Consider the following 25,379-nt stretch of genomic DNA (forward strand, 5'->3'; position numbering starts at 1 on the left):
CTGAATTCTTGCTTGTTCCTCTTCTTGGATTTTAAGTATTTATGGTCACCCATGAGGGATAGAACAGATCTTGGGGTAATGCCAAGATCCAGAATTCAATAGGTACACAATTGTGTGTACCATACACAAAAGCTGTGGGTGAATGCTGGACTTTACTGAAGTAAGAAGGGCAAAGGAAGGAATAAACTTTATCTCCTGATGAATTTGGAAGGCCTTAGCTATAAAGTTATTGGTATCTTGTTTAAGTATATTGGGGGAAGTCTAGGTTGACAGGCTTTTGCCATAAATTCAGCCATAACTAACCTATTCCTAAGAAATAAAGCTTCCTTCTTTCTAGTTCCAACCCTGTGCTCCTGGGTTAATGGAGGGTTAAACATGGAGGGTTTTAATTCTGTAGAAAATGATCCCAAAAAACTACTGTATTCCTTCTCTTTGCTTACTCCCATTCACTTGTTTACCTTAACCATAGTCTTTTAGTCGTACAGTACATGATTCCTGCAGATGTTCTGGAATTCAGCCCTTCCTGCTTAGTATCTTGCCTTTGCACTGGTTGTGTTAGTGAGGGGAACTATTGGAAGGGACCCTTTGTATCTTTCCCAGCTACAATATATAAATGTTGCAAGACAAAAGGATTTGCAAAGGTCAAAGTGCAGTTTCTGTCATTTGTTGTTAACAATAGTTGTTTGGACACTCCACTCTCAACAAGGTTCTGAATCTTGATGCTATCAAGCAGGAGGTCTTGGCTGTTTCTTGAGATTTGCATTAAGGTCTCTGATATCACAGACGAGTTTTAGAATTGGCAGCTGGTTTTTTTTTTTCTTTTTTCTTTTTTCAGGAAGGAGTTTTGTGTTATTTTGCCATAGTCTATTCTACTCTGCATACAGATCCCACATTCAACCCCAAGATGAAAAGAGCTAAGAATTATCTCTGTCTTTGTTCTCCTTCCTTTCCCACCCCAAATCAGCAGGTGGTTCTATCCTGTTAATCAGATACACTTATCAGAATTCTATCCTATGGGATTGTTCTATTATGTTCTCCTTTAGGATGTCTCCCTGCTATTGAAAAGGGGAGAATGAAGCTCAGTTCTGTGGTGGAGACAAAGCTTTTTCTATTTTTTTCCCCCAACCTTGCTTTGTTTGTCACCTGGATTTGGGAGCTGGAGGAATAACCCACCTTAGAGCATTAGGTTCATTTTGGAAAAATAAGAGCAGCATTTCACTTAACCATTTGCAATCCTTCCTCCTCCAAATGTTTGCAGTTCTTATTTGTGCAACTGAGCAGCAAAAACCTTTTAGATTCTAAAAGCATTTACGTTTTTTTGGTCTTCATATGCAGAATATTATTCAATTTACTATTGATTTATATTAACTAATTTGAATTGGTTTTGAATTAGTTATGTTGCGCTTAATGCATTTTAAGATCCTATTAGCTGTATTGAAGCTATTTTATAAAACAGATTTATATTTTACAATCAATAAACATAATTTTAAAAAATGTTTTCCTACCTGCAGTACAAAGTTGCAGAAACCACTGCACTAATTCACTTATACAAGGACTTATAAAGTAATTAAGGTGCTTATATATGCTATAACTATATTTGCATTATTTTACTTTACTGTTTTATGATGTAGCTTTAATAAAAGCTTAGTTTTATTAAAACTTTTTCTTTCTTTAAAAAGAAAAACTTTTTCTTTTTAAACTTTAGATTAATCAACAATCCCTCTTGTTTTTGCTTACACTTTAAATGTCGTATTGTTATCCTGTACTGTAACTCTGCAGCTATTGGTTCTATTGCACTTGTCTTCCAGAATTTGGAATCGGCTTTAAGAGAAGCAAGGGGACAAGTGGAAGTCCTGCACAATAGATGTGATGACCTGGCATCTCAGCTGGGGGTTAAGCAGGCTGAATTAACACAAAAGGATTTGGATGTGACCAGAGCTAAGTATGTTTGATATGATAAATAATATAGGATAATGTTACTTTGTTTGGATTTGCAGTACTTTATCCAAATGTTTTACAAGTAGTCCTTGACTTAACAAACATTAATTCAGCAACCATTTGAAGTTTCAATGGTGCTGAACAAAGGGACTTATGATAGGTGTCTGAAGTCATGGCCGTTGTAAAAATCCCTTGGTCATGTGATCAAAATTCAAGTGCTTTGCATATTGCCTGCATTTACGACTGCAGGGCACTGCAACTCCCCCATCCTCCTATCTCCCACACATCTACACTCGTTTGGCCTCTGCCATTTTGAACTCTGTTTCCCCAGCTGACTTTTGCCATCTTTTACTCCTGTTACTGAAGACGCATGCTCAGCCTAACTGCTGTGCTGTAGGGGACTAGTTTCCCATGGTACAAAAGAAAAAAAAGGGCACTAAACCAGGGGTGGGTTCAACTTACCTCCGCTATCGGTTCGCAATGGGCATGCACACACTTCTGTGCATATGCAGGACCTTCTGCGCATATGCAGATCATTCATGATGATGTCTGAGTGGGTGAGTGGAGCCTCCCGCTGCCGTTACTACCAGTTTGCAAGAACCGGACCGAACTGGGAGCAACCCACCACTGCACTAAACAGGTTAAAAGAGCAGCACCCCTGAGTCATAAGGGACTAGCTTCACTTGGAGAAAAAGAAAAAATGCAGAAAGTTTCAGCTTACAGGTAGTCCCCACCTAATGACCATTTAATAATGGCTCGAATCTACCATGGCCTCAGAAAAAAATGACTTACAATCTGTCCTCAAAATTAACAACTATGATCATGTGATTGCAATTCAGGCACTTAGCAACCAGCTTGCATTTATGAAAGTTGCAGTATTTTGCAGCCTCATGATCACAATTTGCCAGCCAGCTTCTGTGGGGAAGCCAAATTTGCTTAACAACTCTGATTCGTTTAATGACCATGGTAATTCACTAAGAACTAAAGTAAAAATGGTGGTAAAATTAGATCCAGTACATTACTTGCTTAACAACCACATTGCTTAGTGACCAAAATTTTGATCTCAGTTGTGGCCAAAAGGTGCAATGAGAAAAAGAGAAGGTGCCATGCTTGGATGGTTCTGTTCAGGACTGGGGCTCCCAGAGAACCAGAGACATATTTAAATGGCTTCATTACTGAGCGGGCTATTTTTATTAACCTCTTCACCCAGGGTTAGTTTCTAATATTATAAGTTATAATATTTGCTGTTAATGTCTTTTTTATATTTTTATATCTTTTTCATGTGGCTTTTTCCATTTGTTGACTCTTCTTTGGTGAGATGGATAGCTACATAAATCTGATTAATAAACAAATAAAATAAAATTCCACAATAGACAAAACAGTAGGCTGTATATTATATTATATGTTAACAAGAAAAGAAGCTTATCCATTTTTATGGTTACAACTTAATTTTTATTTGTGAATTTGTGGCCAAGGCAAGCATTTGTTTGTATTTACTCAAGCATTACATATTGCATAACATCAAAGAAATCCCTAAAGAGAGAGAAATTCTGTTATAGGTGGTACTTTTTTTCTGGCCACCAAAACAAAACACAGTAAAGCATGGCCATAGCATATATCTTCCTTTTTACAGTATAGACCTGGGATGGCGAACCTATGGCACGCGTATATGGCATTAAGGCATCATTTAGAAAGTACAATGCTTAACATTACATATATCATTCAAGGAATGGTTATATTGAAACAGAATTACTCATTTTGTGGTATTAAGATGCATCAGTAAAGCCATTATATGGTTCATATTCCTCAATATTCCAGTAAGAAATGAAAATAAATCTTAGTTTATATTTACAAGATTCATCATACATAAAACAAACATGTCCTCTCCCCATTAAGGTTTAGTTAAATTTGAAAAGCTGAATTTCAGCCAGCAACCATCCCATTTCCTAAATCTTTACAAGATTTAAAGTAAAAAAATGGTCACTTCATCAGCAGTGAGTTTTCTATATGCTGTCATCTCTTGGTAGTAATATTTATCTTTATTATTTTGCCAGAAAAGAGGTATTGATATTATTTTTATATGTTCTTTATTTGGCTTCCTTTCTTAAAGATGAGATGAATACATCTTTTCTAATTTATAATTAATTCATTGACCATTTACTGTTTTATTCTATTTACAAAACAAATATTTAAGGAAACAAGATGAAATACCTGGTATTTTACTAGCAAAATTGTCACTGTTGTATGCATCTTTTGTTCTGCTTTGTCAGTTCAACTTTTTAATTTTAGGTCTTAACCTCAAAATATAGAAAGAAATATGCACTGTACATTCAAAATTTAAAATTATAACTTTGTTTTTACCTTTGAGGAGCCCCATTAAAACGCTTACATTTTGAACAACAAAGTGCTGTGGACATAGTATACTTAGACTTTAGTAAAGCATTCGACAAAGTAGACCACAACCCACTTCTTTCTAGAAATTTGTAGAAAAATTTGTAACTGGCTGACAAACCATACTTTATGAGCTGTCCTTAATAGTACTACATCTACTGTAAATGGAGGGAAGTAAGCAATGGAATACCACAAGGTTCTGTCTTGGGCCCAGTATTCTTCAATATCTTCATAAATGTCTTAGATGAGGGAACAGAAGAGGAACTCATCAAATTTGCAGATGACACTAAGGTGGCAGGAATAGCCAGCATCCTCAATGATAGGCTCAAGTTCCAGATGGATCTCAACAGACTTGAACATTGGGCCTATCTAACAAAATGAAATTCAATGTAGAGAAAAATAAAGTCTTACACTTAGGCAAGAAAAACCAAACATACATGTACAGATTAGGTGAAACCTGGCTTAACAGAAGTAACTGTGAGAGGGATCTTGGAGTCCTAGTGAACAGCAGTGTACGGCAATAGCCAAAAAAGCCAATGCAACCCTAAATTGCATTAACAGAGGGATTGAATCAAGATCACGTGAGGTACTAGTACTGCTCTATAAAGCCTTAATAAGGCCACACCTAGGATACTGCATCCAGTTTTGGTCACCACACTATAAAAGACATGTTGAGGTTCTAGAAAGAATGCAGAGAAGAGCAACAGCGATGATTAGGGGCCTGGAGGCTAAAACATGAAGAATAGTTGCAGGAATTGGGTATATCTAGTTTAATGAAAAGAAGGATTAGGGTGACATGATAGCAATCTTCCAATAAGATTTCCATTCTAAATCCCACCAATTTCCCTTCTGTTTATGTGACCAGAACCAAATGTATTGATTTAATTTTTAAATGATCCATTATTGAAATCACTCAGTAGTATACAAAATACAAACTCCTTGAGGGAGATGGGAAGTCTAGAATCATGAAATATAAATAAAAAAGGAATGAAATATCAGAACTCTTAAACAACTATAAAAATACAGAAGCTGTCTTGCATTGCATTAAAGTATCATTTTGGAAAAAGTTTAAATCTAACAACTAAACATTATAGGCCAACTGAGAGATGTGTTTGTAAAAGACTTCTAAAGGCTATTGTAGATGTTAGTCTCAGATCTTATTGGGTACTGAGTTTCACTCATTTTCACCCTTTTTTCTTTCCTCCTTTTGAGGCAGCTGCATGCCAGCTACAAAAGCAGATGCTTTCGGACTTGGATGTGGCTGTGTTGGGAGGAATCATGACAATGGATTGCATTAAAGAGAGGAAAGGAGAGTTACAGGCAAGAACTGAGCAAAGCAAAAGATCTAAGACCAAAGTTAGTTTATTGAGTCTGTAAGAGCAGAGCCAGTTTGCTCCAGATGACTAGAAGCATGGAAGAAACATGAGGTCCCCCCCCTCAACTGCTAAAAGCTGCAAACAGCGAGAAGAAAGGCAGAGTCTAGCAGCTACATGAACTTTTATATCACACTGACATCAAGCCAACATTAGTAAACATTTCCCCTCACAGTCAGAATTCAAGACATCTGGAGCTCCTGCAGCAGTTCAGACCAGAGGCAATTGATACCTGACTGTAAGGCCAAGAAAATGCCAGCCAGCAACTGTGGCAGCCAAATCTGGAGATTCTGATTCTAGTAAGGCTAGAATCAGGCTGAGAAAAAAAAAAAAACCCGCTTAGTTTCTTCCCATTTCACAGCTAGGAAAAGACAGTTGAAGACAGAGCTAGCTAAGTCATAATAATTAATATAAATGTGGGTAATTTAAGATAGCATGTAGAAGGAAGAGGAAGGGGGAAAGCAACATAGGAACTACCTATAGGGGCATACTAAGTCTATTGTAATCTATAAGAATACCTGTATAATAACTATTACAGAAAGAAATCTAGACATTCTTAATTTTGTTTGAAAGAAATAATTTTTGTACAGTAAACCTTCCTTCCATTTCTTTGGTCTAATCCATTTCCCCAAAGAACCGTCATAGAGTTCTACAAATTATTTTTGAATTTAGTAAATGTAAGTTACTTCCACTAATTAGCAATAATATAATAAAATATCTCTGAATATAAGTGCCTTTCCATTTCCTAGCACAAGTGCTTATATTGCATATGTCATTTTTCCTATAAATTAAAATCTTGTTTTTTGGTCTAAGAGTTAAACAATTTTTCCAGTTGTCAGGCAAACATCAGGACAACTCACCAGGCTCTGTTTGAAAAACATAAAAAAGAATAGGAGAGCTCATCATTGTTCCAAACAAATCCATCTCACATTTTAATATCATTTTATTTATTAATTAAATTTATGTGCCACCCATCTCACCGTTGAGAAACTTTAACATTTAAATAACAAGTCTAAGACATATAACCTGTACTTATTTAAAATGATATATGTACATTTATTTTAGTGCAACTTACAGGGCCCATGAAAAAGTAGTATTTTAGTATGTTTATAAACTAATTTATGCAATTATGATTAAGATAGTATTTTTAGACAATTTAGAGAATAATAAATTGCCATAAAAAATAATATAATGAAAAGACTATTATGTGAGATCACCATGCTATTTTTTTTTTTTTTTTTGTTCAACTTTGTTGTTTCTTGCTTGCTTTGCACAGGAAAGAATTGCAGGAGCTGCAGAATCTCTACAAACAAAACACCGAACATGCAGCACAGCAGGCAGAGCTGATCCAGCAGCTTCAGACTCTCAATACAGATACACAAAAAGTACTGAGAACTCAGGAGGATGCTCACACAGCTGAAACGATATCATACCAAAAAGTATGCCTCTTCCCTCTTTATTAAAATATATATTTTCTTCTACCTCTATTTGATCTAAGAATGTAATTTTTTACCATAAGTGCAAATGCACTTTCAACCATGAGTAATGGTGTACAACCATAATAGAGTCTGAAATTTCTGTTGCTAAGCAAGGCAGCTGTTCAGTGAGCTTTGTGCCATTTTACAACCTTTTTGCTACAGTTGTTAAGCGAATCAGTGCAGTTGTTAAGTGATTTATGTGGTTGTTAAGTGAATCTGGCTTTGCCCATTGACTTCGTTTGTGAGAAGCCAGCTGGGAAAGTTACAAATGGTGATCACATGACCATTTGTAACTTGCACACAGTGCAAGTGTCATAAATGCATCCCAGTTGCCTAGTTTCCCCCACCCCCAATTAATCACACAATGATAGAGATGCTGCAATGATTATTAATGTGAAAAATGGTGATAAGTCACTTTTTTCAATGCTGCTGTAACTTCAAAAAATGGTTGTAAGTTGAGAACTACCTGTATAACTCTTTGGTGGGATGTCCATTATTTTTGTGTTCATGGAATCATAATAACAATCCTATTCCAGGTGTTCTTGGTTTTTGCAGCTGAATAAGTAGCCTATTTAGAGTAATATTATTTTTTTCAGATACAGTGCCATTGTACTCTACAAGTTTACTTTGTCTTACCCTGTGACATATAGTATCTGGTCTTTCTTCAATTAATGCTTGGGAGAGTGCAGTGTGGGTATTATGACCATTCTAGTTTTATCCTGAACAGTGTTCTTTAAAATAATGAGACTTCAACCATTTTTCCTACTCTGTTACAAAACTAAAGTGACTATTTTAATTTACTACACTATTCTACTCTATTACATAACACTGTTTGAGAGTGGTCTGTTTAATGTACTTGTGCTGCAATTATAAAAAATCTAAGAAGTGTAATTTCAAACTTGAAAGAATGGAAATTATGTGTTGCCTAAATGGGAAACTACTTTCAATGAGTTAGCTCCCATGTAGATTTGTTTGTAGTCCACTGAAATAACTTTCTTTTATGAAATTTTCATTCATCCTGATGAATAAATATCTAGAAGCCAATACCTTGTGAAAGGAAGTCTTGTATTTTAAAACAAAACTTCTAAACTAAATTTCTGAGTACTGTGATAAGATAGTCTAGAGACTGAGAAACTCTCCTTGTCTTATTATCCTTGGTATTGATTTAAGACTTACCACCTTGAGTCTTAGGTGAGGACAAATCTATTGAGTCTCATTAAAAAGAACACACTGCAGGAGCATTTTGTCTGCTTGGGACTAGTAAAATAGTTGGTATATATTTTTAGAAAATATTTCTTTTTCTGGTAGAAGTACTGTAAATACGATATAAAATAGATGTCAAGGAGTTTCTTTGAATGTAGAATATTTGCTTTGACTAAGGGGGAAGTTGTATTGTATGAACTCCAACTAGATATTAATGTTGAAATGTGATTTCCAAACATTTCTGAAATTTCTAACAACGTATCTATTGCAGCTATATATAGATGAGATTTAGAAACATCACAAAATATTATAATTATTATACTAATATCATTATCAATGTATTCTTGGACTGTTCAATATTCTCATACATGATACTTCCCCTCCAAATTCCCAGAATTCCCAACTAGCAACTGATCTAGGTGAAGAAATTTGTTCCATATCAAAAATATTCAACATACATACATACATACATACATACATACATACATACATCACTTTATTTCCTTTAGTGTAAATTACATTCAGAATGCAGGGAAGTACTAAGAAATAGGAGCCTGGATAGCTCAACAGACAGAGCACTGTAATTTAACACCAGCTGTCTGCAATTAAAGTAAGATCGAATCTCGCCAGGCTCAAGGTTGACTCAGCCTTCCATCCTTTCTAAGGTAGGTAAATTGAGGACCCAGTTTGTGGGGGCAATAAGCTGACTTTGTATAAATATACAAAAGTATGAAGGCTACTGCTTAACGCACTGTAAGCCGCCCTGAGTCTCCGGAGAAGGGCGGCATATAACTCAAATTAAAAAATAAATAAATAGTAAGCTAAGGAAATGAAAGGCATGAGAGGAGAAGAGGAGGAAGAGGAGGAGGAAAAAATAGTAACACAGAAGTAATTAATTTACACTGAGTACATTATACATAGTTACAAATTTCTATATCTTTTTCTTTTTCCAAACAAACTTTAACTTTCACCACATATATATATTCTGTCTTTTCTTGTTTAAACAACCCCATTCTTTTTTTCCAAATCCCATCAACATCATCTAACTATGACTTTTTCAGTCTCACCTATCCTCACCGTATTTGAGAGACAGTTTGGTGTAGCGGTTAAGGCAGGGCTGTCAAACTCCCAGCCTTCAGGCTGGATGCGTCATGTGCTGGCCACACAATGGTGAAAAAAGTCCCGATACGTCACATGAAGCCTCTGTGACGATGTGAGTTTTACATCCCTGGGTAAAAGTATTGGCCTAGAAACCAGGAGAATGTGAGTTTTAGTCTCGCCTTAGGCATGAAAGCCAGCTGGGTGATTTTGAGGCAGTCACATGCTCTCAGCTGAACTCTCCTCAGCTGAGAGAGAGTTGTGTAGAAAATAGAAGAAAGGAGTATTGGTGTGTTTACCGTGTTGAGTTGTATAAAGCTTAAGTTTAAGTTTATTAAATTTCTATACCGCCCTTCTCCCGAGGGACTCAGGGCAGTGTACAGCCATATTAAAATACATGAATTTATAAAATTTAAAACCAATTAAAATCAGATATATAAAATTTGGCCCTCAATTTAAAACACACATACACCCATTTAAAATTCATATTAGGCCAGTCCGGCTTGCTGAAACAGAAAGGTCTTAAGGGCGCGGCAAAAAGTGCGCAGGTTGGGGCTAAGACGAAGCTCTAAGGGCAGCTCATTCCAAAGGGCTGGTGCCCCCACAGAGAAGGCTCTCCTCCTGGGTGTCGCCAGTCGGCATTGTTTGGCCGACGGCACCCTGAGGAGCCCCTCTCTGTGGGAGCGTATTGGCCGGTGGGAGGTTGTTGTTGGCAGAAGGCGGTCTCGTATATACCCCGGTCCTAAGCCATGGAGCGCTTTAAAGGTGGTGACCAACACCTTGAATCACACTCGGAAGACCAATGGGAGCCAGTGCAGCTCACGCAGGAGGGGTGTTACATGGGTACACTGAGTCGCACCCATAATCACCCGCGCAGCAGCATTCTGGACCAGCTGGAGCCTCCGAGTGCTCTTCAAGGGGAGCCCCATGTAGAGAGCGTTGCAGTAGTGCAGACGGGACGTGACGAGGGCATGAGTGACTGTGCGCAGGGCATCCCGGTCCAGAAAGGTGGTGTACCAGGTGAACCTGATAAAAAGCTCCCCTGGCCACGGCCATCGTATGATCTTCCAAAGACAGCCGTGCATCCAGGAGAACACCCAAGTTGCGAGCCCTCTGTGGGGGCCAAGGTTTCACCCCCAATAGTCAGCGATGGTGCCAGCTGACTATACCGGGCCGCAGGGAGCCACAGACACTCAGTCTTGGAGGGGTCAAGTTTGAGCCTGTTTCTCCCCATCCAGATCCGCACGGCTTCCAGGCACCGGGACATCACGTCAAGGGCATCATTGGGGTGGTTCGGGGTGGAGATGTACAGCTGAGTATTATCAGCATACTGATGGAATCTCACCCCAAAACCACAGATGATCTCGCCCAGTGGCTTCACATAAATGTTGAACAGAAGGGGCGAGAGGAGTGACCCTTGCGGCACCCCACATACAAGGCGCCTCGGGGTCGACCTCTGCCCCCCTGCCAACACAAACTGCACATGGTCGGAGAGGAAGGAGGAGAACCACCAAAACACGGTGCCCCCCACTCCCAACCCCTTCAATTGTCACAGCATGATACCATGGTTGATGGTATCAAAAGCCGCTGAGAGATCTAATAGGAACAGGACAGAGGAGCAACTCCTGTCCCGAGCCCTCCAGAGATCATCGACCAATGCGACCAATGCCGTTTCAGTGCTGTGCCCTGGCCTGAAGCCCGACTGGAACGGGTCTAGATAATCAGCTTCATCCAGGTACTGGGGAAGTTGTCGCGCCACCACACTCTCAACAACCTTCGCAACGAAGCCAAGGTTGGAGACTGGGCGATAATTCGCTAATACAGCCGGGTCCAGGGAAGGCCTCTTAAAGAGAGGCCTCACCACCGCCTCTTTCAAAGAGGGGGGGAAGTAACCCTCACTCAAAGAAGCGTTAATAATCCCCTGGAGCCAGCCTCGTGTAACCCTCCGGGAGGCCAGCACCAACCATGAGGGACACGGATCCAATAAACATGTGGCAGCACTAAGCCTCCCCAGAATCCTGTCCACGTCCTCGGGAGTCACAGGGTCAAACCCCTCCCAGATAACATTCTCAAGATTCCCCTCCATCAGTCCATCCTGATCTACCCAATCAGAGTCCAGACCTTCCCGAATCTGAATGACTTTGTCATGCAGGAATTGCACAAAATCCTCAGCCCTGCCCTGCAAGGGGTCTTCCCTCGCTCCCAGATGAAGGAGGGAGCAGGTCACCCTAAACAGGGCAGCTGGGCGGTTCTCTGCAGACCCGATAAGAGTGGAAAAATAATTAAATTTTGCCGCTTTTATCGCCACTAGGTAGATCTTAATATGAGACCTCACCAGTGTTCGGTCAGATTCGGAGCGACTGGCTCTCCAATCACTCTCCAGGCGTCTTTTCCGGCGCTTCATCTCTCTCAGCTCCTCGGAGAACCAGGGAGCCAGTTGAGATCGGCACCGAGTCAGAGGCCACAAAGGCACGACACGATCCAGAGCTCCGGCGGCCGCCCTATCCCAGGCGGCCACCAGCTTTTCAGTCGCGCTGTGAGCCAGAGCCTCAGGGAATGGCCCATACTCCGTCAAGAACCTATCCGGGTCCATCAGGCGCCTGGGACGGAACCACCTAGTCGGTTCCGTCTCCCTGCGGCGGGGTGTAGCGGTTCAAAAGTCCATGCGAAGGAGGGAGTGACCAGACTATGACAAGGGCTCGATGACTAAATCCCCTCTTTCCAGATCACTCTGCCACTGACCAGAGACAAAAATCAAGTCCAGAGTGTGTCCCCCCAAGTGAGTAGGGCCTTGAACTAATTGGGTCAGGTCCAAGGCCATCATCGAAGCCAAGAACTCCCGAGCCACCATAGACGTTTCGCCGACAGATGGCAAGTTGAAATCCCCCATAACCATAAGCCTGGGAGTATCAACTGCCACCCCGGCTACCACGTCAGGCAGCTCAGGCAGGGCCGCTGTCACACAGCAGGGAGCCAAGTATGTAATCAGCAGGCCCATCTGCACCCCACGACCCCACTTCACAAGGAGGGACTCACATCCGGCTATCTGAGGTACAGTGGTCTCCCTCGGACATAGACTTTCTTTAATAATAACCGCCACCACCACCCGCCCCTACCCTGGGCCCTTGGCTGATGAAATGCCCGGAAACCTGGTGGGCACATTTCAACCAGGGGCACCCCCCCTTCTGGGCCCAACCAGGTCTCCGTAATACCCGCCACATCCGCTCCGCCCTCCTGAATAAGATCATAAATGAGGGGGGCCTTATTTACCACGGATCTGGCGTTGCACAACAGCCGAAGGCCCAGGCCCCGAGAGTCTGTGCTACCTGGGGAACAAGTAAAGTCTTGGGCAGGATAAAAATCTTTACAACCCCCTCCCCCATATTCATGCTTTTTTAATATATACATTTGTTTTGTAATTCTGTCCTAATTCATTTTCTGTATATGAATAAGCCACCTCAATGTATTTGTTTTCCACTTTTTGTTCAATGTTGTATTCAGTGTTATTCATTGTTCATACATTCATTCTTGATCCTCTCCTTCATTTGTTTAGCACATGGACTTCTGAAGACATTGATTCCCATTGTTTGTAATCTGTATGTTTTTTCTGAAATATTCCACTCTCATTTCCAAATAACAGTGGACAAGAAATATAGATTTATACAACCACATTTGTCCTCTTTAAACAAAGTTTCATTTTTCATAACAGGCCACCTACTACTTACTAACTTTCTACCACTTCTTAATTTATATGTTTACATGTCTTAAATTTTATCTATTCACTTTCCTTTTTTTAGTAAACATTTTACCAAGATATACACATTCATTTGCTTATTCTACTTATTTGCCAACTCTTTTGCTTCATTGTTCTACCACCATTATTTTTCATGCTTCCATTAGCATAGCTGTGCACAGTTCTTTTCACTTTGATTCAGGCAAGTTCTCCATCAATTTTCCTTGAAACCATTTTCCATTCATTCTGTTTAGAAATATTCTGTTTTCTAATTCTATAGTTTTATCCCATTGAACTATGTCTTGTTGAATTATATCTTAGAATGGAACTGTGTAGAATTGACAACAAAATTACATATTTATTTAATCTATGGCTTCTCTCTTTCTGTATATTCTCTCCCTCAATATATACCTCAATATTATTCCAAAATAGACTACTTCTTAAATAGTGTGCTAATGCATTTAGTTTAGTATATATCTGCCATGTGAGTTAAAGTGCTGAGTGACAGATCTGCTGTCAAAGTCAATACTGTATATCAGTGGTCCCCAACCCCCGGTCCGCGGACCGGTGCCGGGCCGTGGAGTACCTGGCACCGGGCCGCGCAGTGGCTGGGGGACATGAACGCTGCAGCGCAAAGGCTCCTGGGCCATGCGCAATGGGCCGTGCGCAAAAGCTCCTGGGCCGTGCCCCCACCCCTGCGCGCGCTCAGCGGGCCGCGGCGATAAAAAGGTTGGGGACCACTGCTGTATATCATTGTGCATGCATGCTATTTGATGTGTTTAGTTTAAAAAATGAATATAAGAGAGATAGTTGTCTTCAAATACTATATTTTTGGTTAGGGGAATTTGAAGTTTGTTAACTATTTTTAGTTGTTTAGTGGATGAAGACTGTCATATTCAGCATGTCTCTTGTTTATGATAACACATTTTCATAAAATGTATCTATTTGTTTTAATTAGCTTTATAATGAATTGACAATATGTTTTGAAAAACTCAAAGCAAGTGAAGTTCAACTCCGGCAAAATCAAGTTCCTCTCCAAGATAAATTATTTGAAAAAGAACAACATATCAATCAACTGGAAAAGCAACTTCATGAGGCCTTCTGTTCTGCATCTTCATTTCCCTACCAGACTTATCCAGAACCAAGAAAGGGGGTAAGAGAAAATATAGATTTTTAAAGAAGGGTTTAAAATAATAGCTTATAGAAATTCTTATGTATTGCTATAATAGTGATGCAAAACCGGTCCTCTTCCAGGATAATCATCTTCAATATCTGAAACTCCTACTATTCGTTCAGGGTGTTTTGGCAGAAATAGCAGTAATAAGGCAAACAATATTCCATCCTGATTTAAGATAACCCACACTTTACTAGCAAAATATACTTCCCCTTCAAAACATTTATTTAATCATATGAGAAATATTAAATTATTGTTTAAAATCTATTTAGTTAAGAGACTTAAGTTTTCTTGGTGGTTATTGCCTTATTCATCAAATGTGCTTAAAGGTTCAAAGAATTTGAAAATGGCAGTCTGAACTAGCATTCCATTTTTTTTCTTATTTTAGATGATCTAAAAGATAGCAAAAGGCAATTTCAGCTAAGCTATACAAGAACAGTTTTTGGTTTTCCTAGCCTCAAGCTTCATTAATTATATTCTTTTGCAAACAAGTTTTCCTCTCCTTCTGGCCTACTATAAAAGTACCAAAAATAAGCATTTTCCTTTGCCCTTGGATAAGCACACTTTAGCAAGTTGTGAAAATAACATAACTTATGCATACACCTTGCAAATATATATGCCCCTCTATATGATTAAATACTACATATGCCTATCCTATGTTAACCTTTGATACCTACCTAGTTAAGAGAAGGCTTACACTCATCAGCATCTCTCCATCCATCAAACTGGCAGTTTGTGGTCTGGCTTTTCTTAGGTAGGCAAATTTTTAATCTTCTGTCATCTTCAACTGCAGTGCCAGCCTTCTAAATTGAGTAGAACCATTCTCCCTGTACCTCCTCCTCTTTACCACTCTTCTTCAGGAAGTACTCAATGAATTGTATTTGGCAATCTTTCTACTTGCCCATTAATCCAATTCAAGTTTACTGGTTCATATTGTTTTTTTTCCAAAGCTAACAATGTCAAAAGCCAAGCCTGGTGTGGTTCCCACATTTCTGCTTCCTAGAGTTGAGGTTTAAGTGCCAGCCTAAATATTTTCTATGTTTATGTTGCACCTTCTCGATATTTGTTATTGAACAATAGAGTAGCTCCAAAGTGAACTCAATGAGGATACTTTCTATTGAAACAATTGAACAATTTACTAACGCTGACTGCCAACCTACCAGTTCGAAAGCACTTTGGTGGGAAAAATAACAATGCTTTGTGCAGAAGTACGAACCCAACAGGTGCAAGAACTGCCCAATGCAACACCCAAATGCAAGCCGACATTGGTGGAGGGGAAAGCCTTAGATGACGCTGCAGAATGCCATTTTGCAGAGCTAGTTCACCCCCTGTGGTGCACTTCTGATTAGTTTGCGAGCATGAACCAAACAGACCTAGCAATCTTAGGCAGCCAAATAAGTACTCTGTATTAATACTGTAGTCTCCTGGCTAATGTACCATTGCCATACGCTAGAAAAAATAAATAACTGGGTTAGAATAATGTAATAAATCTGAAATATTTATTTATTTGTCATATTTAAGAACCATCTCCCTGATAAATGTGATAGAGATGTGCAAAACATTTTGATCCTTGTTGAAAAACTACTTTGATACCATAAGAATATGCTGATGTTGTTCGATTTCCCCAAAATTTTCTGATTTCAAAATGGCCCAGTGATATTCCTTGGGCTGTTTTCATATTGGAACATTTCTACTGAGATCAGCAGACATTTTCTTTAGCTTAAAAATGTTTTGAACTTGAAAAACAATTGTATGTTACTAAAATAAAAGTAGGGGACAGCAGGTATTATGGAAATTCTTACTCAAAGAAATATGTAGTTTAGAAGGCAGGATAGTGTGTTTTTTATGTATTTTTTCCCATTCAGCTTTGCCTAAGGAAATGTGCAAGATCCAGTTTGATATAGAGGTTAAAGGCACTGGGCTAGAAACTAGGAGACAAGTGAGTCAGCTGGATAACCTTGGGCCAATCATTCTCCCTCATCCCTATGAAACAGACAATGGAAACCACTTCCAAAACTGTTGCCAACAAAATGGTAGGGACCTTTCTAGGCAATTGCCAGGAGTTAAAACTTATTTGATTGCAATGGGAAAAACAAAATATGCTATAATATTGTTAAAAGTAGACAGATTTATAAAAGGGTTAACTGTAATTTTAACGTAAAACATGCATACAAAACTGCATATGATGAGAAATAATTCAGAAAAAATAATTTTACATAAACTTTGTATTGATTCAAAAGTTAGTTGAAATGGGTTTATATCTGAACACATAAAAATTAATATAACTAAATATTGACTGATTCAAACAACTTGTGGACAAATCGAAAAGTATTCCCAGTTTTTTCCCAAGTAAATATCAACATTGCACATTCATAATAGGCTTACTTTTGATTGTTTTATGTCAGTTATTTCTAGATTATATAAATAAATAAAAATATCTTATGCCAGAGACCAGTTTGAACATTTCAGATTATTTTCAGTGAAAATTAACAATGAGTGATTCTCTATATAAGGGCATCTATCAATGAGAAATGTTGCTTGGTAATGGTTTCTTAGTGTAACATAAACTGCCTTTAGCATCACTTTTCTTTTTTGATATAATCATTAGCAGCATTTATTTGAAATGCTTATGACTTTCAAGAATATTTTTTGGGGTATTTAATTATTACTGGTAACCCAACATCCAATATGTTGTAGTATTTGTCAGGATATATCTTTTCAATATGTAATATTGGCAATAAATCAGCAAAATATGACATTTTTTTCCATTAAAGTATTAATATGTACAGTAGATGTTTTGGGATGTATTAAAATTGTGTTTCTTTTGGTGTTTTTAAATTGATATATTAAGTAGGTAGGGAAGGAAGGAAGGAAGGAAGGAAGGAAGGCAATTAGTACAATTCTGGTGCCTATGCTATCCAGGAAGAAGTTCAGTTTACAAATCATATACAAAGTATGGCATCTGAAGGTTCTGTTCAGAAACTTTTTACTGATTTTATTCACTTAGAAAACTAGATAGTCAAGGAACTCTTTCCTCCAAGCAAAGGGAAAAAGAAAGAAAAGAAGAAAAGTACAAGCTTTATAATAGGAACAGCAACTCAACTTTAACTACTCAATACTGGCAGTATTCATGCTACTATAATAAAACTTAAGAACGTTGTAGTAATTTTCCTCCTACAATTATTCAAAATTACATTACCTTTACTGAAAACTGAACGGCTTTTAGTGGCTTAATTAAACTGTAGCTGCTTTGCCATCTGGGTACAGCTTGTCTAGCTGCTTTTCACAGGAAGATCTTTCACCGAATAAATAGCAGTTTTGTGTTAGATGGCAGCTGCTAACATGTAATTTTTAAAATACAAATGATATGTCCTAATAATTCATATATGCGTGTCTACAATGTATGTATAATTTGTGGGGAAATTGATTGGGGTTTTTTTTTTTTTTGAAATCTTAATTTTGTGTGACTGTTTTACCCAAATTACGTTGTCTCTTAATAATTGCTTTTACAAAGATAAGGACATATAATCCATATCTTTATAAGATCCCTGACGATATTGTATTATGAGTTTTGAATAGATGCAAAAGAGGAAGGAAAAAGAAGGGAGGAGAATTAAGTAGATCTGATTTTTATGGCTCAAGTGGTTTCATTAAATTAGAGTGCTGTGTGCTCTCGTTCATTAATGAACTTGTGCCATATGCTTTAGCTGTTCTGGTCAATAGCCGATAAAGAGAAGCTTGTGTTAAAAAACATCTCTGGATAAAAATATGCCTGTGATGAGCTTTTATCAAAGGACTTGCTTTGAATGCGGTAACTACTACTGAGGCAATATGGCTCACAATTTGCGACCCAAAGGTAGTCCTACATTATTGGAATACAGCCTACTGCGCTTCACATTACACAGATGTGAAGGCCTGATTATAGCAGCTTCATAATTAACAGTGATCCGATTTGTTTTGTGGCATAAATGGTGCATGTGTAGAACATTAGCCATGGCACTCTCATTCAAATGCAACTCAAGGGCTCAGCGGCAGGCGGGTCACGAGCTTCAGGGAGCAGCAGCACAAGTTCCTCCATATGTTCTTGCGGCATCTTACCCAGGCTATGAGTGCAAGATAAGTTCCCCAAAGAACCTAATCGTGTTCTGTAATTACAGCGCGGCTTTCTGCTGGCGAGAAATGAGGGAGTAGCGAAAACCCTCATCAGATAATTTGTAAATTACTTTACATGGCGGATGCCTAACTCAGTTGGTTTTCAACTGCTGAAATTATAAATAATTGTAACAGATGTGGCAATATGGCTGGCCTCCAATAAATGAGGCCCTTGATAATTTGGCCAACCCTTTGACAGGCCAATTTAATAAAATGTGAACAAAATCTTCTTGCTAATAATTTATCATCCCTTTTCCCAATAGAATAAATTTAATTACCCTAGCAGTTAACAAGGTCACACCCAGATGCCAAACTCAGCTACAGTTTTGATAATGCAATCAGGAATTGAAAGGTGATGACAGTGTTGTTGTTTTTTTCATTACCTGGCTTCACATAAACACAGGTGGCGTAGCGCTCTTGTCAGTTTTTAATAATTACAGGCCATTATGGAATGCATAGTTAGCAGATTGAAAACCACACTTTAGTGAATTTGTTTCAGTATGATTGAGTTTCTAATGTATAGAGATGATAATACATAACATGAATTCCTGGTTTACCCCAAAATTGTACAAGATTTCATTTCAGCAGGAGTAATTTACACATTTCAGTGTATCTGACTAATAAAACTGAACATGTTAGGAAATAATAAATATAAGAACAAATGGAACATTTTGTAATGAAACCAGCTGTCATTTTGAGCTAATACTGTATGCTACAGTTTTGTACTGTAGTCATTACGCTTGAAGAAATGTTAAGGTTGTCCAATCTAACTTCTTAAACAAAGCTAGCTATTATATTGCTTTAGCATGCACTAGTTAGATTTTAATTTGCTGCATATGGAAAGAGTGAGAAAAATTTACCACTCTATGAAGTGTATAATACTTTCAGCAAAAATTATTTGAAAGCCTTTTGATTACTCATTCAGATAATTCAGTCAGCAGCATTTAAGATTTTCTTAGATCTATGTTTCAAGTTTGTTTCAGTGGAGCTTAGGAGGGTTAGACGATTGCCATATGCAAAAGAGCTGAAGACTTAATGTAGATGACAATAAAGAATTAATGACAGAAGGGTGAAGAAAGAAGCCAAAGTTTCCTAGAATGTGAGCTCTAGATTGTGACTGTATAACAGCAATAGAGAAGCAATTAATAGAGGCAGTAGAATAATTGCTGTCTGAAAGGCAGTTAGTGTATAGAATCTCCCAAGTCTTTCCACTGTGTCCCAGATTTATGAAATCATGTATAGTACACTTATATTTGCCATTTACTCTTTCCCAGCCTTGCTTCATTTGTCAATATTTGTACGGTTACACGATACCTCCTACGTTTGAGATTTCACAGCAGGACAATCTCAGCTCTCCAAATCCTTAACCTGTTATTCAGTTATTAACTTACATGGCAGAAGATTCTCAGACACATTTGGATACTATAGATACTTTATTGCGGTCAAGAATAAAGCCGTACATAAAAAGATGAATGGCCTTCTTCAGAGAAAAGACATTTCTATTCCTTTTCTTGTTATTTTTCTGAATGAATGTAGCATTTTGCTCACTGACCTTGTGCTAAGAGATATTTATGTATTGCTCTGTTCTAACCTGAAGAGTGCTGGTTGTTGCCTCATTGAATTCAGTTCTTATGCCATCTCTTTTCCACTTTTGTCTTTTTTTTTCTCTCCAAGTCTTGAAAGTATCACTTCTCCTCCACCTTCCTGGTCATAGTTGCTGTAGGATAATATGTTTCTCCTTTGATTGCCATTTATTTATTTATTGTATTTGATGAACTCTCTTCCATCAGGCCTCCTGAGAAAATATTTTTGTCCCTTCTATCTTTTTGGGCTGTCTCAATGGCTTAAAGGAACAGAGAAGATCACCACCCCCTAAAATCGGTTACAACTAGCGGAGTAAAACCTGCAGGGACTCCTGTTCCTTTACCTTTCCGGGAAGAACCCCTCTCATGCTCGAGTAGAGCAATCTCTGTCACATTCTCACTTTTTAATTTTTTTTTTATAATCCTACATCAATGAAATTCATTTATTGTTATTTATTATATGCCTCCCTTCTCACCATTGAAGTTACTTGGGCAACTTACAAAATGATAAAAGAATAAATACAGAAATAATTAAAACTGGTAAGAATTAAATAAAGACTAAAAACCAAGAGGATGAGGGTGGCATCTTCTTTTTTATTCCATTAATCATTTCCAATGTAGAGCATCTCCATCAGAGCCCCCATGTCAGCCAGAAGAGTCAAGTTTTAATACCCTTCTGGAAAGCCAAGTCTCACCTCTGGCAGCAGAATGTTCCAAAGACAGCTCCTCAAATACAGTGAATAAAAGGGAAAAAAAATAAAAACTGAAACAGTGGTTTATAAAAGCCATGACTATTGATAAAAAATTTGCAACCTTCTTAGAGGTTTCTGGCAAAGGAATACACATAAGGAGAGCAGTAATCTCATAATCACATAAATAATTAAAATTACTGACAATGGGGTCTATATCAGCATTGGGTATATAATGGACATTTTAATAATATGTGTGATGCACACTCAGCCTCTATATCTGAGCATGAATGTGGTTTTCACATGGGTGTCTGTTGGTTATTGTTGTTATGGGTAGCAGCCAATTCATGCCAAAATTAAAAAAAAAAGTCTCCTGTGAAGGACATATAGGATATTAAAACACTATATAGAAGTAGTCCAATACTGAGATGGAATTATATTAGAGAAAAGATGGGAAATCTGGCTCTGTCTGTTTGAATAGCTCGGTACGAAGGTTAAAAAGTGTCAACAAGGAAAGGCTACATCCTGCCAAGTCAATGTTAATGCATATCTTTACATAGAGCCAAACCTGTCCAGCAAGTAAGAAGTTCCCCAAAAGGCAGAATTAATAGCATCCCAAAGAAGATGCAGCCTAATTTGAACCATATTTGAATATTAGAAGTTGAGTGAGACTCTATCAATTTGAATATTTAAGCCCCATATGGTCTGCCAGAGTTTTATCTAGCCAAGGGCAGAAAGTATCAGCAATGAAAGACAACAATATGCTAAGTCATTACTTGTACAACAACTTCCTTCTCCTACCCCAGGAAATCTATTCTCTTCCTCTGAGAACTACTGGTGGGTAGCAGATAGAGAAGACCAGTCAAGTAGCTTTAATTTATGGAAATACTGTGAACAGAACTGTGAAAGTAAATATGCAAGAATGTCCCATAAATGCTACATTTATTTGTTGGTTTATTTATTAGAGTTTTATTCTGTCTTTGTTTTTGGTGAACTCAGGGTGGCATACATATTCAGTCTCCTACCTCCTAGTTTCTTTACAATAACCACCATGTGAGCTGTGTTGGGCTGAGAGTGATTGACCCAAAGTCACTTACATGTCTATAGGTGGACTGGTACTGAAGGTGTCTCAGTTGCTAGTCAGCAGTTTAGTCAGTATACCAAACTTGGCATTCAAACAGCTCCAGCTGACTATTTTCCCCCCAAACAAGGAATCCAGATAAGTTCCATCTCAAAAGTTCTTCCTTTCATTCTTCAAGATGGCAATGGGGCAAAACTGCTAAAGAGAGAAAAGAGGGAATGTTGGAAAACTGAATGTATTTTAACTGTGACTGGAAGCTGCCAACAAAGTCATAGGTTTGATCTGTGCTTTTACAGGGAATGGTCCAATAAACCTGCTATCCTTTTCTTTAAACAGTTTTGTGGAAGCGGGAAATCTAGCAGAAAACTGTGCTTAGGGAGCACTTTCTTGGCAGTTACTGTCAACACTTGTGTTGGGATGAAGCACTTGATCCTAAAGAAAGGTTGAAGTTCCTGAAGAAGGCAAGAGCCATCTGGAACAAAGAGCTAGAAAGTGCTTGGCAGCCGCTATGACCATAGAGGATCTGAAATGCTGTTACCTGATATTAATACGATTATAACTGAAAGCCATAGGTTAAAAAAAGTAAATCCAAGTGTGTTTCTGGGTAGTTTACACACCAACAAAGTTATTTCTGTAAGGTGGCATTTGTCTTATGTTTCTCCATGATGGGAAGAAGGCATCTCTTTTACATCTGATAGTTAAAATGCAGTTTTCCATAAAGTGTAATGAACACATATTAATTTTATTTTTGTATTGTATTTTAATTGGTTTAATTGATTTTATGATTGTTTGCTGCCCAGAGTCACTTGTTTGAGATGGGAGACTATATAAATTGAATGAACGAGTGAATGAATGAATGAATGAATGAATGAATGAATGAATGAATAAGATTCTAAATGTTCTTCAGTCAAAGCAACATATATAATATAATGAAACAATAAAAATAATGATCTCTTACTAAATACTAATCCAACTTTTCATGGCAGTGTTCTCAACAGTAACCTACCTCCAAAAGACTTCCAAAATAACCAGATCTTAACAAGTTTTCAGAATGCTGTGAGACAACGTTCAGCTTGTGTCATAGCTCCATCGGATCCTGGTTCATCGGAATTGGAACCAGGATCATCCAACAGGGATGGCACATCTCCTGTGGAATGTCTGGAGAATCCAGGGCTGAGGACTCTCCGGCATTGGGGGAGGTAATCTGCCTGCCCTCACAAATGCAGGGGAGGCTTGCTGGTAGACAGGCAGTGGTGATGACAAGCAGCAGATCCCCTTTGATGAGGAACAGCTGCCTCCCCCATCTGATCTGAGGGCATGAAGAGTGGAGCAGAAGGAAACTCGAAGGAGTTCTGTGAGGCTGCTGGCAAGGAAGCCACCTTGCTCCTCCTCACAAGAAACACCTGGCTTGAGCTGATTTAATCAGAGGCCGAGGGAAGGTGTCTTTGTGAGAAACAATTATTTGACTTTGGCACGCACTTCCCTGGCCTTTGTAAACTCTGCTTCGGATCGTGTTTTGCCCTATGTATTCTGACCTTGCTTGTGGACTACAGATCTTGCCTTATGGACTTTGCACCTTGCTTTTGGACTACAAACTTCCTCCTAGCCTTGTGAATCAGCTCTAGTGACTATTGGCTTTAGTTTGTGGGACTTGTTGCACTGACTGTGGGTGGCTGACTTTGGGAAAGTTTGAGGTGGACGTTTACCGGCCATTGTAGGGCCATTTGTTGTGGGATAGAAAAGCAATAAAGAACTTTATTGAAGCCTGCATCTGCCTACGCGACCTGGGTAATAACAGCTTGGGGTGCAAATTGTTCCATAGAATGTAAAGTCCTACAGAGAAATACCATTCCTGTGTCTCGTCCAGTGGTACATTCTGATAGGTGGGGATACACAGTAGTTTATATTGATTGCATGTATTAGGCAGATTCTATCTAGAAGAGGTGGTCTCAAATCTACCCAAGTCCCATACTAGCTTCTTAAAACCCACCATAACTGATTGGGTGGTTAAAGAGGCAATGGGAGATTTGTACCTTCAGACTTGCCAGATTCTGTTAATGTACCCAAAGGGAAAAAAAAAATTAGCTCATATAGTTGTGATGTTTTTTATTTTATTTATATCCCTCCTTTATTATTTTTATAAACAACTGAAGATGGCAAACATATCAAATGATCTACCTTCCTCCGCCTATTTTCCTACAACCCAGTTCCTGCAACTGTTCTTCATACTGTATGTTTTAGCCTCGGGGGCAGAATTAGTAATCTCTATCAGGTTTGGCATTTTGAACATATTACATACTCTCTAGCAAAATTGTTGCTGTTCACAAAATGAGTTTTCTCATCCACAATGTAGTCATTGCCAGCGTTGCCACTTAGCAGGAGACATATTGTTGGAGCTGCTTACTTCTATTCCCTATAGTAATTTGAATATTATTATTTTTTTTCACCAAATCTTTTGTCTGGTCACCTTTTATAGTGGTGTGGGACTTGTGGTCATCATTTCTCTCATTCCTGTGGGATGTATGTAAGGTCCAAGGACATTCTTGGAATTAAAAATGGGTACTGGGATCTGGTACATTGTTGTGCAGCCCATTAGCTTTTTTTGCAGATGTTTTAATTAAAAGGATAATCTTAAAAAAAAAGAAATTAACATGGGCAGAGAACCTGACAGGCACAAAGGAAATGCCCTAAATCAGTATTGGCGGATCTTTCAGACACCGAGTGCCCAAACTGAAAGATGCGCATGCACAAACACACATGTGTGCGCATGCAGGGACATGCCTAAACACGCACAAATGTGCCCATGCACAGATATGCTGGCTGGCAGGAGGCAGGGCATCCCAACATCGGCAGCATGTCAAGTGATAAAATCTTTTTCTTTCATGAGCTTCTGTTTCGTCATTTTCAGGGAAACAGAAGCTCATGAAAGAAACGCCACGGAGACCGGGGCAACGGTGCGTGTTCCAGCAGAGAGGGCTCTGTATGCCACCTCTGCCACATGTGCCATAGGTTCGCCATCACGGCCCCAAGTCATGGTAGAATATGGGAACCAACCTGTGATAGGAAAGGTAAGACATAACAAATGTATATCAAGGTTTTTATAATTAGCATATTGCTATGTATATAATAATCTTGAGATAAAAAGGACTATGAAATTAAGTAAATAAAATGCCTGGGGCAACTATTTAAACTGTTGTGAGCGGAGGCCACATGATTTTAATAGGTACAGTACAAAGAAAAGTCCATGGTCCTGTCTTTGAATATAGCATATAGATATATTAGTATGGGTCTAATTCAAGGGTGGGTTCTAAATTTTTTTACTACTGGTTCTGTGGGCATGGCTTATTTTGTGGGCGTGGCTTGATGGTCATGTAACAATTCTTTAGGATTTAGCAGAGGTACTGGTCTACCAGGCTTTTAACTGCTTGCAGAGCTGTACCAGTCTACTCATTTGTGTTTGGAGGCACCGGTCTACTCATTTGTTTT

General features: G+C 38.6%; 1 protein-coding gene across 4 annotated transcripts in view; it reads left to right on the forward strand.

Annotated features, from left to right (window-relative positions):
• Positions 1-25,379, forward strand: part of CNTLN (centlein) — a 200,038-nt gene that overhangs the window by 61,696 nt on the left and 112,963 nt on the right. For 3 of the 4 annotated variants that reach the window (XR_015732281.1, XM_087886302.1, XM_034410493.3), the window contains exons 6-8: positions 1,809-1,942; positions 6,979-7,141; positions 14,173-14,367. Coding sequence is in view for 3 of the 4 variants with exons in the window: in XM_087886302.1 (XP_087742428.1) it covers positions 1,809-1,942; positions 6,979-7,141; positions 14,173-14,367 (492 nt within the window). In the remaining variant the exon portion in view is untranslated. The remainder of the gene's footprint in view (positions 1-1,808; positions 1,943-6,978; positions 7,142-14,172; positions 14,368-25,379) is intronic. The other variant, XM_087886303.1, reaches the window with a different exon arrangement.

This window comes from Pantherophis guttatus, chromosome 2, assembly GCF_059756535.1.
Source record: "Pantherophis guttatus breed Tessera chromosome 2, ASM5975653v1, whole genome shotgun sequence".
Classification (NCBI taxonomy): Eukaryota; Metazoa; Chordata; class Lepidosauria; order Squamata; family Colubridae; genus Pantherophis; species Pantherophis guttatus.